The sequence below is a fragment of the Budorcas taxicolor genome, chromosome 12, assembly GCF_023091745.1.
Source record: "Budorcas taxicolor isolate Tak-1 chromosome 12, Takin1.1, whole genome shotgun sequence".
NCBI classification, from domain to species: domain Eukaryota; kingdom Metazoa; phylum Chordata; class Mammalia; order Artiodactyla; family Bovidae; genus Budorcas; species Budorcas taxicolor.
Window position 1 is genome coordinate 35839114 of NC_068921.1, and position 18095 is coordinate 35857208.

The 18095-nt window shown below is 41.9% G+C and overlaps 1 protein-coding gene across 1 annotated transcript in view; it reads right to left on the reverse strand.

Moving 5' to 3' along the window:
- Positions 1-18095, reverse strand: part of IFT88 (intraflagellar transport 88) — a 61645-nt gene that overhangs the window by 10031 nt on the left and 33519 nt on the right. The window contains exons 14-22 of the mRNA XM_052650054.1: positions 14471-14557; positions 13989-14088; positions 11085-11171; positions 8289-8475; positions 7324-7432; positions 5911-6061; positions 5333-5448; positions 3955-4007; positions 2996-3061 (exon numbers count right to left, since the gene is read on the reverse strand). Of these exons, the coding sequence (XP_052506014.1) occupies positions 2996-3061; positions 3955-4007; positions 5333-5448; positions 5911-6061; positions 7324-7432; positions 8289-8475; positions 11085-11171; positions 13989-14088; positions 14471-14557 (956 nt within the window). The remainder of the gene's footprint in view (positions 1-2995; positions 3062-3954; positions 4008-5332; positions 5449-5910; positions 6062-7323; positions 7433-8288; positions 8476-11084; positions 11172-13988; positions 14089-14470; positions 14558-18095) is intronic.

The window sequence follows — 18095 nt, forward strand, 5'->3', positions numbered from 1 at the left end:
CCTGATGACTTTTCTGGGTTCATCAGAAAAATACTCTGCTCAAAGTGAGGCTGCACATGGGTGCAGGTGTTTCTCCTATGCTAGCGTCAAGGCAGGCTACTGATTACACCTGTTCTGAAAATTACCCAGGCCCAAGTGTCCTGGACATTCCCTGTGGCATAGATAATCGTTCGACTTTTATAAGGAATCCTAAACTCTCTTTAAAGAAAGAAATGTGGCCTTGCTGGGAGGCGCTCGCTCTGCCGTACAATGCAGAGGTGCTGTGACTACTGTGGTGGTCCTTCACCCATGTCAAGTGCGTCCCCAGGGGACACCTGGCAGCACCCAACAGAAGGTATGCAGCTGGTACTCTGTGGGTGGAGGCCAAGGATGCTGTTAGACATTCCGACCACCCCACAACAGAATTATCCAATCCCCAACATCAGTGGTGCAGAGGCTGGGAAACTCTGCCTAGCAGACTGCTAGGTTTCCATTTCCAAAATGGAATTACTATTACTACTACTATAATGGGCTTCCCTGATAGCTCAGCTGGTAAAGAATCCACTTGCAATGCAGGAGACCTGGGTTCAATTCCTGGGTTGGGAAGATCTGCTGGAGAAGGGATAGGCTACCCACTCCAGCATTCTTGGGCTTCCCTTGTGGTTCAGCTGGTAAAGAATCTGCCTGCAATGTGGGAGATATGGGTTCAATACCTGGGCTGGGACTACTATAATGATTATTCTATCACTGCTCCCATTTAATATCTAAAGCATCAGTTTCCCAGTGTGGCCAAGCTTAAGAATTATATTAAAAGTTGTTAAAAAAAAAAAAAAGAAACAGGAAAAAATCACACATCCAGGTCCACTGCAAACCTGAGGGAGACTCTCTGTGGGCTGGGCTACGGATTTGTGGTTTTTACAGGCTTTACAAGTAATCCCCATGTATCCTGTTTTTTTGACTGGTGTTTGGAAACTGCTATGATCTAATGAACCCACATCTGAGCAGCATTACAAAACCCCTTGCTCCTAGGCTCCTTTCAAGGCCGTAATTCTGAGCTCTCTGCTTTTCACAAAAGCCAAATTGACAAAAATATTACTGAAGGAACATGCAGCATATCTAACCCCTGGATTGGACTGTGCCATTAAAAATTTGGCCCAGAAAAGATCCGTTTTTACTGAAATGTGCCGTTTTGTGTACATAGTCACAAGGACAACATTCATAATGGTCTTTTCACACACGTATTCTACTTGTTGCAGGGATGTTAGCAGTAGTGCCAACGTTTCTCGGTGACCTTGCCCACCCTCCTAGGCATCTCAACACGACTGCAGCAAGAGCTGAACAGATCTGCTTGCTCCAAAAGAACTACTTCCTATTTTGCTCATAAATAGTAAAGATTTCATTCATACAAACCACCGTGTTTTCTCTTTTTCCTTTAGCCTCAAGGCTGCTGCTGCTAAGTCGCTTCAGTCGTGTCAGACTCTGTGCGACCTCATAGACGGCAGCCCACCAGGCTCCCCCGTCCCTGGGATTCTCCAGGCAAGAATACTGGAGTGGGTTGCCATTTCCTTCTCCAATGCATGAAAGTGAAAAGTGCAAGTGAAGTTGCTCAGTCGTATCTGACTCTTAGCGACCCCAGGACTGCAGTCCACCAGGCTCCTCCATCCATGGGATTTTCCAGGCAAGAGTACTGGAGTGGGGTGCCATTGCCTTCTCCAAAGCATGAAAATGAAAAGTGAAAGTGAAGTCACTCAGTCGTGTTTGACTCTTCGTGACCCCATGGACTGCAGCCTACCAGGCTTCTCCGTCCATGGGAGTTTCCAGGCAAGAGTACTGGAGTGGGTTGCCATTGCCTTCTCCAAGCCCCAAGGCTGCTCAGGGCCAAATACAGTTTAGTCAGACTATACAACCTAGAATACAGTATTCTTCCCTGAAAAGTCCCATGGACAGAGGAACCTGGGAGGTTACAGACCAGAGGGTCACAGAGAGTCAGACACAACTGAGCAACTGAGTAAACACACAGAATACAGTTATTCTGTCCTCTTCTGGTTCCTGATCTTGTTGTTACTGTAACACTGCATTAATACTTCAAATTGCATCAAACCCACTGTGCAGTAAGATTGAGATAAATATTTTATACAAAGCCAACTTTATAAAAGGGAAATAAGGTATAACATAACGTTTAAAAATAATCTAATAAAAACTTCATTTGCTGTATCAGCAAGATTATTAGCATTCTATTATCATAAACTCTAAAGGTATATTTTCAATCTCAAAAAGTTATACATTAAATGGATAGTTTAAAAGGCCTTTTCTATAAAATACCAGAGTTTATAAACTTTAAAAAATCAATAATAAACCAAAATCTAGTCTTAAAATTTCATAAAGCTTTGAAATAGAGATATCTTTGCTATAGAAGAGAATTAAGTGGTATATTTATTTGTTTTTAACCGAAGCCTCACTTTTTAAAAAATTCTTTTTTTTTGGCCAGGCTACGGAATTAGCAGAATTTAGTTCCCTGACCAGGGATTGAACATGGGCCTTCAGCAGTGAGTGGGTGAAGTCCTTTCCACTAGACTGCCAGGAAATTTCCCAATGATGTATTTAAATCCACCAACAATTAAATTCTATAAAAATGTGTGCTAAGTCACTTCAGTCTAACTCTTTGTGACAATATGGACTGCAGTCCACCAGGCTCCTTTGTTCATGGGATTCTTCAGGCAAGAATACTGAAGTGGGTTGCCACATCCTCCTCCAGGGGATCTTCCCACCCCAGAGACTGAACCTGTATCTCTTAACATCTGCTGCATTAGCAGGCAGGTTCTTTACCACTAGCACCACCAGGTACTTGCATAGTCAATTTTTCTGATCCTATCATCACATATTTGAATACATGTACCAAAAGTTATAGGTTGGTATCTACATATGCAGCTACTGTAGCAAAGGTAATTATTACATCTTTAGACATAAAATGTGAGAACCTATACCCTAACAAGTTATAAACTGTAGTCCCACTTACATTCTACATTTTCTGGAAATTTTCTGTGAATATCTTTATAAGTGTCTAATGCTTTCTGGTAGTTACCTATAAGTAAAAGAGAAAACAAACAAACAAGCAATTATAGAAATTCACAGGATTCAGCCAAGGACTAATTTAAATTCCATATGCTGGCACCACTTCATTGGTTTAGAAGAATGACTTTCATACTTGCCACAAATGTAAGTAACCCATTACTCTTAATACAACCTCTGGAAGAAAATGCACAAATAAATTTGAAAAAGGAATAAAAGCAGATGTAAACCAGTGATGGCCGAAACTTAGTTCTACTTCTTGTTCTACTTCTTAAAATAATTTGAGAGACTAATTGCAATGTTATTCACCTGGAAAAGATGAAAAATAACTTGTTTTGCAGTTTTTATTTTAAAACATTAAGAAGTTTATAGGAGGCATTTTATTTTGTAGTAAAGTAATTTAGCTTCACATATCAGCAGAGAATAAAAAAAAGTGAATTTTGGATCAAAGATGTTTGTGAAAATCTCAGGAAATAGCTCTGGCCCTGTGTAGGCCTCCGTGTACAAGACGGCGGCCGCCCTCAGAGTCTGGCGGGAATGACCAAGGTGAAGCAGGAGCGTCCAGCTCGGCTTTGCCGGGTTAGCTGAGGCAGCTTCTCTTCCCCTAACCTACACATCGGAGCTCAGCCCAGAGGACCTCACACACACACTTCACAGACGGGCGTTCTGTGAGTTGAGGCAACTGATGTAATAACATGTGTGTACACAGAGAGGTTATACTGCCAACAGGAACATAACTTTTTTCCTTATTGTGGTAACCACTGTGTCTTTCATATAATGCCTCAAATATGTGTGCTTATCAAAAGTTAATATTAATAAATACACAAAATCAGAACACATGTATATACATAATGACCTAAACGACAGAAAGAAGCAACATATATTAAAATGAATAAGAGCATTTACCACTTCTTCTAAAACAACTAGCTACCATCAGCTGCCATTTCACTTGTGTAGGCCTATAAAAGAAATAAATTAGATGAAATTAGATGAAACAAAAATAACCTGTGGTCATACAACTTTATAAAGCCATTTACCTATACTATCTTCTGATTACTTTTTGATATATGATTAGATCATTTTGTTATTAAAAAACAGCATATATATAATGTCCTTCACCATCATCTGCTGTATTTTGACATCAGGAAATTTAGATTCAGAGTCCTTCAACCTAACTCACACCTTTATTTAGCTGTAAGAATAAAGCTCACCAATCTGGGTAAAGTTCTCAGCATTCTATATTAAATCTTTGCCAGTTCTTTGGCTTAGTACCTCGGGCTTGGAAACTGAGCTTTAGGCTTGCAAATTTAGTACCTAAAGGCAATTTTTGACCTTGTATTTGAACAATTAGACTTCAACTAAAAACAAAGTAAAAAAGAATTCTACTCATCCTTTTTTTATCCCCTTAAAAAGAAATAAATGAATTTTTCTTCTAAAATAAACATGACCAGGATTTCTAAAGACTACTATTAAAAATTTCTAAGAAAAAATTTGACAAAATAAAAGACTAGGGAATAATTAATGTTCTCCTCCCTTTATTTTTCCAAATCAAATATGTAGTTGATTTACAGTATTAGTTTCAAGTATACAGCATAGTGATTCAAATGACTCCATTTAAATTTGTTCCAAAATATAGGCTATATTCCCTGTGCTGCACAATATGGCTTTGTGTCTTATTTATTTTATCCTCATAACCACTCCCTCCCCACCTTATCCTCCACCTCCATTTTCCCCACATTTAATGTTAAAATTCAGTTAGGCCAAATACAAAGCAGAACATGAATCAGACATGTAGAGAACATTCTGATATGAACTTAAAGCCATCTTTAAAAGTTTCATTCTTAATATATAATATATGGAGAAGGCAATGGCAAACCACTTCAGTGTTCTTGCCTTAAGAAAACCAGAAACAGTATGAAAAGGCAAAAAGATATGACACTAAACTGTATAATGCATATCAATTATAAATTGAGACAAGTGAAACATTTCTATTAGGGTTCTTTCAGAAATTAAACCCTGCCCTTGGACTGAGATAGTAATTTTCTAACTGACAAAGAAATAATAGTTGCTTGCTGAGATGTGAAAAACATGAAGTACCTTAAAGAAGTTTTTCTTTTTAACTTGTGCATAAAAAGTAAATATATTTATCACAATAAAGACTGAGTCAAATGAAACACAAAAAATGGAAATGACGCATGAATGTTCATTACAACTGTTCAGGAAAGCAGCACGTCTATCAGATTTCAGGCCTTTAACTAAACACAAAATCATAACAGTTACTTACTGTATAAGAGAAGCTCTTTCAAAGTACTGAATGGCTTTTTCACAAAACTGGGTGTCAATGTAATAGGCCCCGAGCCACTCGATGACCTCAATGTTGGACGGGAAATACCTATACGACTGGAGAGTGAACTAGTCAACAACGGTTCAGTCTGCAGCATTTACCCACTGGCCACAGTAATTTACCCAGTGTGACATGTCTTAATTAAAACACACCAGCTGTCAGAAGCACTGTACAAGCTTTGAAACTGCAAAAGATTTGGAGAACTTAAGATTCGCTGGACACATTTTTCAGTTATCTATAAACATCTTTTTAATGTACTGATACACAATCTGAGTCAAATTAAATATGTAATAGATTCAAAAGCAATGAAATCATCCTTCAGGAGAAAAATGAGTTTGAACTTTTTATTTTTATTTTTTATTAAAATCAATCAAAAACTAACTTTATATTCCACAGATGCTTTACTTTAAATCACTACTCATTTAAAAGCTAATAAGCATTTCTAATTTCTAAAACTTAAAAGGCCTGCTATCTTCTTTAAAATAACTCATGGAAGGTAGGCGAGACCACATACCCACCTCGTAGTAGTACTGGAACGCTTGGGACTTATCCCCCTCGCTGTCATACAGCCCTCCCAGTTTAGACAGGGCCCTGGAGTCAGTGGGAACAACACTGATCAGCTGCATCAACCATTCCATAGCTTGACTGGGATCTTCCATTAACTCGTATCTTAGACAATTTTAATTAAGGATAACATAATTTTTCTAAATTCATTGATCAAGAAGCAAACCTAAAGCCAACATTTCAATAAAAATGTTTCTTAGTCTATACTAATATGCTATGTAACACTGTTTACTCCAGGTTTTCTTCAGAGATGAGGATGAAAAACGGGGTCTCACTGGAAACAGCACTTCTGTCCCTGTGTACACCTTGCTTTTCCTTCTGCTTCATCACTACCCACTAAGATTGCCACATTTCTACAAGAATTAACAGTGTGCTGTTTTATTCAACGTCTTATCCAAAATTTGTTCTTAACAAAGACACGTGGATGCTGTGTTCAATTATTCACCATCTCTTAACATGAGCAACATTTTAAAAGAATGGTTTCTGTGTACTTTCCGATGAGTTTTTTTCTAATTATAGTACAAGCCCAAGACAGCTTTTTGTAGCTCTGTGCCTTGTAAATCCTCTGCATACATTAAAATAATTTATTCATACCAATACTTACAGACTATTAATTATTTTGTATGAGCTACCTTAACGAAAATATTTCAATCCAAAGTTTCACTGAAAAATAAGTCTTTTATTTTTAATGACGACAAACATGACACCACAAGAAAAACATAAAAATAAGGAAATGTATTCAAATAGCCTCAAACACATCAATTGTTTGTCTGGATCCAAACTGATCAGGAAGAAGACACCAGCAGGTCATAACAGTGACATCTCAGGAGAAAAGAACTCAACAAAACAAAAAAGGCTAAAAGAAATAACAAACACTATCTGCTCTACAACTAAAATTTTTTAGCCAAAAAATTTTATCTACCCTACCAGAAGAACAGGAGACAATATGTAAAACATTATTATTTCTGATTTTTTGGCACAATGAACAGGTTGTAGGATCTTAGTTTCCTGGCCAGGAATCAAATCCAGGGCCTGGCAGTGAGAGCATACAGTCCTAACCACTGGGCTACCACGGAGCTCCCTGAAGGGTCTAATTTATGCTCAATGAAGAGCTTGTGTGGACTTGATATGACACCCAATTACTTCAATTATTATTTCTAAAGATTAATAATAGCTGCCACTTCTAAATAATTCCTCCTATAAAGCACATGACCCTTTAAAACAGGATCACTCAAATAATATTTTCATCACATATTAAACTGATAGCTAGATTTTAAAATATATCCCCATCAATTATTTCACTGGTTAAGCTTATCTAGTAAGTCACCAGCTGAGTGAATTAATGAAACCATTCTTAAGGAAGATACACATTTGCTATCTGGTAAAGGACTTGGGCGCTGTTTCTTAGGATTGCATGAAGTTTCAGGAAACAGTCCAAAGCTTCATCAAGCCGGTTTAGCTTCTTATAGGTAAGGCCTTGAAAAGAAGGAAAAGAAAAAACATAAATTATAAATACTAGCACTGGTAGTAATTTTCTCAAAGTAACAGAATGAATATTTAAACATGGTAAATATTCATCCAGAAGACAAAATAAAAATGAACACAATTTGTTAAAAAGGGAGAGAAGATAGGAAATTCCATTGATGTTTGGCAGACACCAAAACATGCCTAAAGCTTTCATAATTTAAAATGGGGAGTGGGGCAGGAATGACAAATGGATAGAAAGGATATAACAAACAGTTCAGAAACGAGCTGGGTTACAGAATTCAGTCAGTGGGCATTTGAGGTTGAGGACAGCTAAGGAACAGGTCGGAAAAGTGGCAGGACAAGTGACCAGGTATGACGAAAAACCCAGAGTCCTCTCGAATTTTTTCCTTTTTTTTTGAATAAATTCATAATTTATTCAAAAAACAGAAAAAACAAAGCTATATATAAGTATGAAAAGAAAACAGAAGAAAATGATTTTGTAATCTTGAGGTGGGGAAGGGCTTCATAAAGCAATAAACAAATAAGCTACAAGTTTTCAAAAGCCAAATATGACTACATAAAACACAGAAAAATTCCCTTTCACGAAAGAACTAATAAAGCTCCTTCAAGCAATGGACTAGGAGACACATTTAAATGCATGAAGAAGCTAAAACAGGTGCCTGGTGAGCGACCTCCTGCCCCAAGGGCTCTACACTTGCCCTTCTTCTACCTACCCCTTCCTTCACATGCAGCTTCACTGTCTGCCTATGCCACTAAACCTGCTCATTCCTCCCTGCCGGCTCCTTTCACCCAGCCCCAACCCAGGAGGGTGGAAAAAAAAGGGCAACTTTCCCATTTTACTCACCAATGTTATAAAGCGCTTCAGTGCAAGAACAGTCATTTCTTAGAGCCTCTTTATAGAACTCGGCTGCCTTCTCATAGTCTCCATTTGCAAAGACTGTATTCCCTTTATTAGTAAGAGCCGACGGATTATATCTGTCAGAGTTCACAGCTAAATCTGCATAGCTACTGGCTTGTGCAAATTCATTTTCCTAAATAAAGTATCAAACACACAAATTACCTGAAGCTCTTCACACCTTCTCTGACTCTTCTGAGATTACAGACATGATAAATGGACTTTCTGAAATTACAGATAGGAGAAATACACATTTTACATATCCTGGTCTTGCCAGACTCATCCTACAGAAGAGTTTAAATCATCAAGAAGTTTCTTATGAATGACTTCTCCACAGTCATGGTCTGAACACCCCACCACTCAGAAGTCAGTGGCTCCATCTCCTGTCACCATATGAGCTCCCCACGCCTACAACACCCAGACAGCTACCAAGGCACCACTGCCCCCACAGCCACCCTGGCTGCATGGCCCATGGATCCCTGCACCACCACAGTCCACGGCCTCCACTGTATCCCCAGTGTCACTCTGACACTGCCTGACGAGGACACGGCCGTCCTTCACCTGCCCTGTGCAGGCCTCTCACATAACTGCTGGTGCCTCGTCATCTTGGCTGAGGGAGGGACCCAGCTTCCCACCTCCCCTCCCCTGTGGTTCTTGTCCAGCGGCTGTGGGGCTCCAGGATGTGAGGTAGCACCACCCTCCCTCACCCTGGTGAAGGTCCTTCCTGGTCTACAGCTGCAGGGCTGGTGTGGAGACGCCCCTGGGCCCCAGGCTGTCCTCACTCACTCCCTGCCACAAAGTCCAGTTCTTCCTCCTGCTGATGACGATGGCCCGGATCTGTGCCAGGCTGAGCAGTGGGCCACAGAGGGGGCAGCCACGTCCCAGGGACCTCTCCACCAAGCTGACAGGCACTGGGGTGTTTCCAGCCACTTATGGTTATCATAAGCGACACTGCTCTAAGCACGCACATATGAGAACCTGTGGGGACTCTGCTCTGTGATTTATGAATCAGTACCTATCAGTCGGGTGCTGCTGCCATAAACACTGAAACATGCAACACTGTCTACTGGATTAGGTTGCAGGAAAAGCAGTGAAGGGTTGCTGCAGAGAGGCGATGAGCCAGGAATGGAGGCTAGAAATGGCTTTGAGCCTGATGCTGTGGCTGGATGACCTCAGGGTCCCGGGGTGGGGGAGCGGGGAGCACCGCAGGGCGGGGAGAGCAAGACTCAAGAGCTGCCTTGAGGACAACTGCGCCCTCCCCACCCCCCACGCAGTGCACCCACCCCAGCCGCACCCCCCCCACCTTTCCCAATAGGACAACAAACTCCATGCACACAGGGGCCTCTGCTCTCAGGGACCCTGGCAGATGAGCAAGCAGTTTTGTGAGATGGAAGGAGCACCTCCCAGCCTCAGGTGATGGGATGCCAGGTAAATCCAGGCCCTTCAGCCAGGATGTGAGGGGGCCTTAGTGACTTCAAGCACTAAGTCTTATTACAGAGCAACAGACCGCGCACTGGACACCAGCCGCACACCTTGGACTATGTCACCCACGTGACACCCCAGACTGGTCACTCTACCTCAAACACTCCCACAGAACCAGGAGCAGTGAGTCATTGGTCAGAGGCTGCAGTGGCTCTGCTTGGCTGACCACTCAGTTCTCCTCCTCCTTGTAAGTTTTTCTTGGTCTCTTCCTGCACACTCATCCAAGCTGATAAAATCTGATCAGGAAGTAAACCATCTTCACTAAGTCTACTGAAGATTTTCTAAATCTAACGGACTGGCTGCAGCGGAGACCTGTCCAGGAACAGCTGGGAACGCCAGGTTCTGGCCTTGCAGTCAGCCCACTCATGACCCTGGGGCAGGCAGGGGCCCCTCCTGGGAGCAGCTGCAGGTACAAAGGCCCAGACCTACCCCAGCAGGGAAGGTCCTCAGGGTCAGCTGAGGCGTCAAGTGATGGCATGAAGGCCAAGCCCTTTCTCTCCCCTCCCTGCCCCTATAGGACCCCTACCTCCAGCCTGGGATCTCTGTTCTCCCACACCGGCTCTCTGCTCTCAAGACTCCTGCTTCCCTTCGTGCCTCCCACCCATCAGAGTCATCACACTGTGAGCTTCTCCTCTCCTGTCTCCATCTGACTGGCACTCTGGCCTCCTCAATCCCCACCCTGCACTCTGTGCCCTACTTGCTCCCTGGACACACAGCTGCTGTCTTCATATCAGAGCTGGGCCTTCAACAACAGTCACTCTCACAGTTCTGGAGGCTGGAGGGCAAGGATCAAGGGGCCAGCAGGCCTGGTGTCTAACAAGGGCCATGTCCAGACCTGCAGGTGCCCACTTGCTGTGTCCTCAGAGGGCAGGGCTCTGGTCTCCTCTTCTTCTAACAAAGGCACAAATCCCCTCACAGCCTTGGCTAAACCTAAGCCCCCAGCTCCAAATACCATCACATGGGGTGTGAGGGCTGCAAATATGAACCTGGGGGAGATGATCCTCCTATTCACGGCATCTATTATCAAAGCTTAAACCTCCAAGAGACAGCCAGCCAAGTCCATCTCTCATCCTGACGTCCCAGCTTGGATCAGTTCCAAGGTCCTCATTCCAGGACAGCCCTTGCCCTCCTGTCCACAAAGCCAGTCCAGCAACCCCAGACCTCACCCTGGTGTCATGCTCCCCCAGCTCCTCCAGAGCCTCGCCTTGGCACCAGCACAAAAATACATGGCTCCAATACGTGCTTGTGAAAAGCAGAACTCACCAAGTAATACAGGAAAGAGAGGTTGGTCGCAGCTGCACTCTTCACTCTACTGTCCTTTTTTTCAAACATTTTTAAGGTCTCCACAGCCTAGAAATGAAAAATCTGCAAGTTGTTACCCTGATAACATGACAGCACTTAGACTGACGTAGGGGACAAGATCAGCGTATCTGGATAGAGGACCTGGAAAGGCCAGGGGTGGCTAGTGTGTTAAGGAGAACAGGTGACAGGTCAGGAAATCAGTGATTATCAAGACTTGTGAAAAAGGACAAACTAGAAGCAGTTAAAATTTCACAAAGGTCCCCTCACTTCAAGGCAAACAGATGGAGAAACAATGGAATCAGTGACAGACTTTATTTTCTTGGGCTCCAAAATCACTGCAGACAGTGACTGCAGCCATGAAATTAAAAGCTCCTTGGAAGAAAAGCTATGACATACCTAGACAGTGCATTAAAATGCAGAGACACTGCTTTGCCAACAAAAGTCCATATAGTCAAAGCTATGGTTTTTCCTGTAGTTATGTATGGATATGAGAGTTGGACCATAAAGAAGGCTGAGCACCAAAGAACTGATGCTTTCAAACTCTGGTGTTGGAGAAGACTCTTGAGAGTCCCTTGGACTGCAAGGAGATCCAACCAGTCTATCCTAAAGGAAATCAACCCTGAATATTCACTGGAAGGACTGATGCTGAAGCTGAAGCTGAAGCTCCAATACTTTGGCCACCTGATGAGAAGAGCTGACTCATTGGAAAAGACACTGATGCTGGGAAAGATTGAAGGCAGGAAGAGAAGCGGGAGACAAAGGATGAGATGGTTGGATGGCATCACTGACTCAGTGGACCTAAGTTTCAGCAAGCTCCAAGAGATAGTGAAGGACAGGGAAGCCTGGCACGCTGCAGTCCATCGGGTCGCAAAGAGTTGGACACAACTGAGCAACTGAACAACAACAAGAAATAGTGAAGTTACGAACACAACTGGTGGGTCCACAGATGATTAGATTTGGCTGAGGGAGCAATGACAGTGGTTCTGTGAACCTGTGATGTAGTCAGTGTTTACCTAAAGAAGACCATCTTCTCTCAGAGAACAATTAGAAAAGTCAGATAACTCACTAAAAATACTTTTGAGGGCACTGGAGAGCTATTGAGGCAACAGAATTTGAAGCCAAGATTCAACAAACACTGAGCCTAAATAAGCACAGTGAAAGAAAAGGCTGAGAAACATTCTTAAAACATGAGGGCCCTGTGGATGGAGGTGAAGAGAGGGACAGACATGATTGCAGCCCCAGGAAAGGAGACAGAGCTGAACAGCCTCAAAAGTGGGATAGGAGTGATTCCGGAGCATTACAAAGTGACCTGCTGCAGATCCAAATGTGACTACACTCTGCAGCAAGAAGACTTTAAAGCATCTTCTTAACCCTCTGCAAGTTTGAGATGTCCCGACCAAGCAGGACACATGGGATGTCAGACTTAGAAGAAATAACAAAAGTATTTAGAACCTCCAATATCCACTTAAAAACATGGACAGAATAAAAACATATTTCATATTTTAAGATTCTAAACTATAATATTCTGAAAAGACTACATAATAGTGAATAGTGATTAGTGAAGTCACTCAGTCGTGTCCAACTCTTTGCGACCCCATGGACTGTAGCCCACCAGACTCCTCCGTCCATGGGATTCTCCAGGCAAGAATCCTGGAGTGGGTTGCCATTTCCTTCTCCAGGGGATCTTCCCGACCCAGGGATCGAACCCAGGTCTCCCACATTGCAGGCAGATGCTTTAACCTCTGAGCCACCAGGGAAGCCTGACTACATAATTAAATTCTAATAAAAGGAACATTCTCAGGTATTTTTGGCTCTGCAGTAGGCAGTTTTCAAAACGTTCTTTACATGTTTTATGAATGTATCCAACATTTGTTTTTACAAGTAAAATAATATAAATGTATTTATAAATGAAACTGATCAAAGTTAACTTAATAAAATTTAGTTGTAAATAGAAAAACAAATAATGAAAATAAACAGTGTTAGTTTGGGGTTTTTTATTCCCCCCAAGAAGAACTGTTGTGGCTATTCAGTTGCTAAGTCATGTCTGACTCTATGTGGCCCCATGAACTGCAGCACACCAGGCTTCCCTGTCTTTCACTATCTCCTGCAGTTTGCTCAAACTCATGTCCATTCAGTTGGAGATGTCATCCAACCATCTCATCCTCTGTTTCCCCTTTCTCCTCCTGCCCTCATTAGGAAAACAGGTAAATCTCTGTTTTGGTTTCTTTTCCTGGCTGATGCTGTCTGAAGCTACAGGCTTCAGCTTTCCTGAATGTGTCCATCTACCAACACTGGCCTTCACCCTGTCCATGTGCAGCTCTAATGGAGTTCTTTCTCTGAGATAAAGATGACCTCCCTAGCGGTCCACTGATTAGGACTCTGTGCTTCCACTGTTGGAGGCATGGCTCCATTCCTGATCAGGAACTAAAATCCCTGCAAGCTGCCTAGCATGGCCAAAAAGAGAAGGAAATAGGAGTAACAGGTCAAAATTAAAAACACAGCATTGTTAAAGGAAATTATGTTTAGAAATAAAAATATTACTCTACTTCATAATAATCACAGGTAATAGCATTCTAGAAAAGAGTTTCATAATAATATCGCTTTGATCATGAAATTCCACCTAAACACTTTTTTTTTTGCTGGTTTTATTCATGAAATGAGAGCAAGTACACAAGCCGAGCAGACCCAGGGAGACGGTGACAACCAAGGGATCCAGCAGAGCTCCATCTCACCCACTCCACCCAGGGTCCCCGCCCCGCGGCTGACTGTATTCAGACCTACCCAAACACTAGGCTGTCAGAGCGAGCAAGCCTGGGAGGTGAGGGGGGCAGTCCCTGTGCATCTAAACACTTTTTTAAAACTTACTTGATTTAAGTCCTTTTGTCTCAGGTATGTAATTGCTTTGTTTATTTCCAGATCATTTGCCAGCTCTACATACTGAGAGGCTTTCACAACTTCAACACACCTATAAAATAAAGCATAAAAAAGGTTATTTTAGGGGACTTCCCAGGTGGTACAGTGGTTAAGACTATGCACTCCCAATGTAGGGGGCATGGGTTAGACATGGGTCAGGGAACTAGACCCTACATGCTACAACTAAGAGTTCATATGCCACAGCTCAAGACCCCTTGTACCCAACTAAGACCTGGCGCAAAATAAATAGATACGTAATTTTTAAAAACATTATAACTTTTAGAGTGTCCTTTACTAATTTACCATATAATATGATTTGCTTGATAAGCAGAAATCACTATTTGCAATTATTTATTCATTTTTCTAATAACAAAATTTTAAATCAATAAAAGAAAACACCATGTCCATCCAATCACAGTGAATTTCTTTCTTACCAGTCATAACCTACAGCAAAGGATGTTTCAATTACAGGAGCAATGAGTTTTGCAGCTGTCATGATATACTTTTCTGCCATGGCTTTTCTACATCAAAAAAACAAAACAGTTTTATTTAGAAATACGGTATAAAAAGTTTCAATTTACTCCTTAAAATATAAATTTATGCTACTGGAGAAGAGCAGAGAAACAGCTCTAGAAAGAATGAAGCAGCTGGGCAGAAGAGGAAATGTTGATCAGCTGTGGATATGCCTGGTAGTGAAAGTGAAGTCTGATGCTGTAAAGAACAATACTGCATAGGAAGCTGGAATGTTACACCTATGAATCAAGGTAAACTGGATATGGTCAAGCAGGAGAGGGGAGAGTGAACACTGAGATCTTAGGAATCAGTGAACTAAAATGGATGAGAATGGGTGAATTTAATCAGTGACCATTATATCTACTATTGTGGGCAAGAATTCTTTAGAAGAAATGGAGTAGCCCTCATAGTCAACGTAAGAGTCCAAAATGCAATACTTGGGGGCAATCTCAGAAACAACAGAATCATCTCGGCTCGTTTCCAAGGCAAACCATTCAATACCACAGTAATCCAAGTCTATGCCCCAACCAGTAATGCTGAAGAAGCCGAAGTTGAATGGTTCTATGAAGACCTACAAGACCTTCTAGAATGAACACCAAAAAAAGATGTCCTTTTCATCATAGGGGACTGGAATGCAAAAGTAGGAAGTCAAGAGACACCTAGAGCAACAGGCAAGGTTGACCTTGGAGTACAAAAGGAAGCAGGGCAAAGGCTAACAGAGTTTTGCCAAGAGAATGCACTGGTCATAGCAAACATGCTCTTCCAACAACACAAGAGACGAGTCTAGACATGGACATCACCAGATGGTCAAATTATTTGCAGCCAAAGTTGGAGAAGCTATATTCAGTCAGCAAAAAAAGACCAGGAGCTGACTGTGGCTCAGATCATCAGCTCCTTACTGCAAAATTCAGGCTTAAATTGAAGAAAGTAGGGAAAACCTCTAGTTTATGACTTAAATCAAATCATTTATGATTATACAGTGGAGATAGCAAACAGATTCAAGGGATTCGATTTAGTAGGAAGACTGCCTGAAGAACTATGGATGGAGGTTCATAACATTGTACAGGACGGGGTGACCAAAACTATCCCCAAGAAAAAGAAATGCAAAAAGGCAAAGTGGTTGTCTGAGGGGGCCTTACAAACAGCTGACAAAAGAAGAGAAATGAAAGGCAAAGAAGAAAGGGAAAGATATATCCATGTGAATGCAGCACTCCAAAGACTATCAAGGAGAAATAAGAAGGCCTTCTTAAGTGAAGAATCAAAGAAATAGATGAAAACAATAGAATGGGAAAGACCAAAGATCTCTTCAAGAAAACTGGAGATACTAGGGGACTATTTCATGCAAAAATGGGTACAATAAAGGACAGAAATGGCAAGGACCTAACAGAAGCAGAAGAGATAAAGAAGAGGTGACAAGAATACACAGAAGAACTACACAAAAAAGGTATTAATGACCGGGATAACCACAATGGTGTGGTCACTTGCCTAGAGCCAAACATCCTGGAGTGTGAAATCAAGTGGGCCTTAGGAAGCATTACTGTGAAGAAAGGTAGCAGAGGTGATAGAATTCCAGATGAGCAATTTTAAATTCTAAAAGATAATGCTGTTAAAGTGTTCACTCAATATGCCAGCACATTTGGAAAACTCAGCAGTCGCCACTGGACTGGAAAAGGTCAGTTTTCATTCCAAATCCAAAGACAGGCAATGCCAAAGAATGTTCAAATTACTGCACAATTGCTCTCATCTCACATGACAGTAAGACTATGCTCCAAATCCTTCAAACTAGGCTTCAGCAGTACATGAACCGAGAACTTCCAGATGTACAAGCTGGGTTTAGAAAAGGCAGATGAACCCGAGATCAAATCACCAACATCTGGTGGATCACAGAAAAAGCAAGAGAATTCCAAAAAAACATCTACTTCTGCTTCAGTGATTATGCTAAAGCCATTGACTGTATGGATCACAACAAACCATGGAAAATTCTTAGACATGGGAATACTAGACCTCCTTACCTGCCTCCAGAGAATCCTGTATGCAGGTCAAGAAGCAACAGAACTGGACATGGAACAGCAGACTGGTTCCAAATCAGGAAAGGAGTACATCAGGGCTGTATATTGTCACCATGCTTATTTAACTTATATGCAGAGTACATCATGAGAAATGCTGAGCTAGATGAAGCACAAGCTGGAATCAAGATTGCCAGGAGAAATATCAACAATCTCAGATATGCAGATAACACCACCCTTATGGCAGAAAACGAGAAGAACTAAAGAGCCTCCTGATGAAAGCCAAAGAGGAGAGTGAAAAAGCTGGCTTAAAACTCAACATTCAGAAAACTAAGATCATGGCATCTGGTGCCATCATTTCATAGCAAATAGATGGGGAAACAATGGAAACAGTGACAGACTTTATTTTTTTGATCTCCAAAATCACTGCAGATGGTGATTGCAGCCATGAAATTAAAAGACACTTGTTCCTTGGAAAAAAGGCTAAGACTAACCTAGATAGCATATTAAAAAGCAGAGACATTACTTTATCAACAAAGGTCCATCTAGTCAAGGCTATGGTTTCTCCAGTAGTCATGTATGGATGTGAGAGTTGGACCATAAAGAGAGCTGAGCACCAAAGAATTGATGCTTTTGAACTGTGGTGTTGGAGAAGACTCTTGAGAGTCCCTTGGACAGCAAGGAGATCCAACCAGTCCATCCTAAAGGAAATAAGTTCTGAATATTCTTTGGAAGGACTGATGCTGAAGCTGAAACTCCAATACTTTTGGCCAACTGATGGGAAGAACTAACTCACTGGAAAAGAATCTGATGCTGAAAAAGATTGAAGGTGGGAGGAGAAGCGGCTGACAGAGGATGAGATGGTTGGATGGCATCACCAACTCAATGGACATGAGTTTGAGTAAGCTCCGGGAGTTGGTGATGGACAGGGAGGCCTGGCGTGCTGCAGTCCATGGGGTTGCAAAGAGTCAGACACAACTGAGCTGAACTGAACTGCTCCTTGGAAGCAAAGCTATAACAAGCATAGACAGTGTATTAAAAAGTAGAGATATCACTTTGCCAACAAAAGTCCATCTAGTCAAAGCTATGGTTTTTACGGTAATTGTGTACGGATGCTAGAGTAGGACCATAAAGAAGGCTGTGCACCAAGAATAGATGCTTTTGAACTGTGGTGTTGGAGAAGACTCTTGAGAGTCCCTTGGACTGCAAGAAGATCAAACCAGTCAATCCTAAAGGAAATCAACCCTGAATTTTCATGGAAGGACTGATGCTAAAGCTCCAATACTTTGGCCAGCTGATGCGAACAGCTGACTGACTGGAAAAGACCCTGATGCTAGGAAAGATTGAGAGGAGGAAAAGCAGGCAACAGAGAACGAGATGGTTGCATAGCATCACTGACTTAATGGACGCGAGTTTGAGCAAGCTCCAGGAGATGGTGAAGGACAGGGAAGCCTGGTGCTGCAGTTTATGGGGTCACAAAGAGTCGGACACGACCTAGCGACTGAACAACAACAATAACAACGAGCATAAACACTGTCTA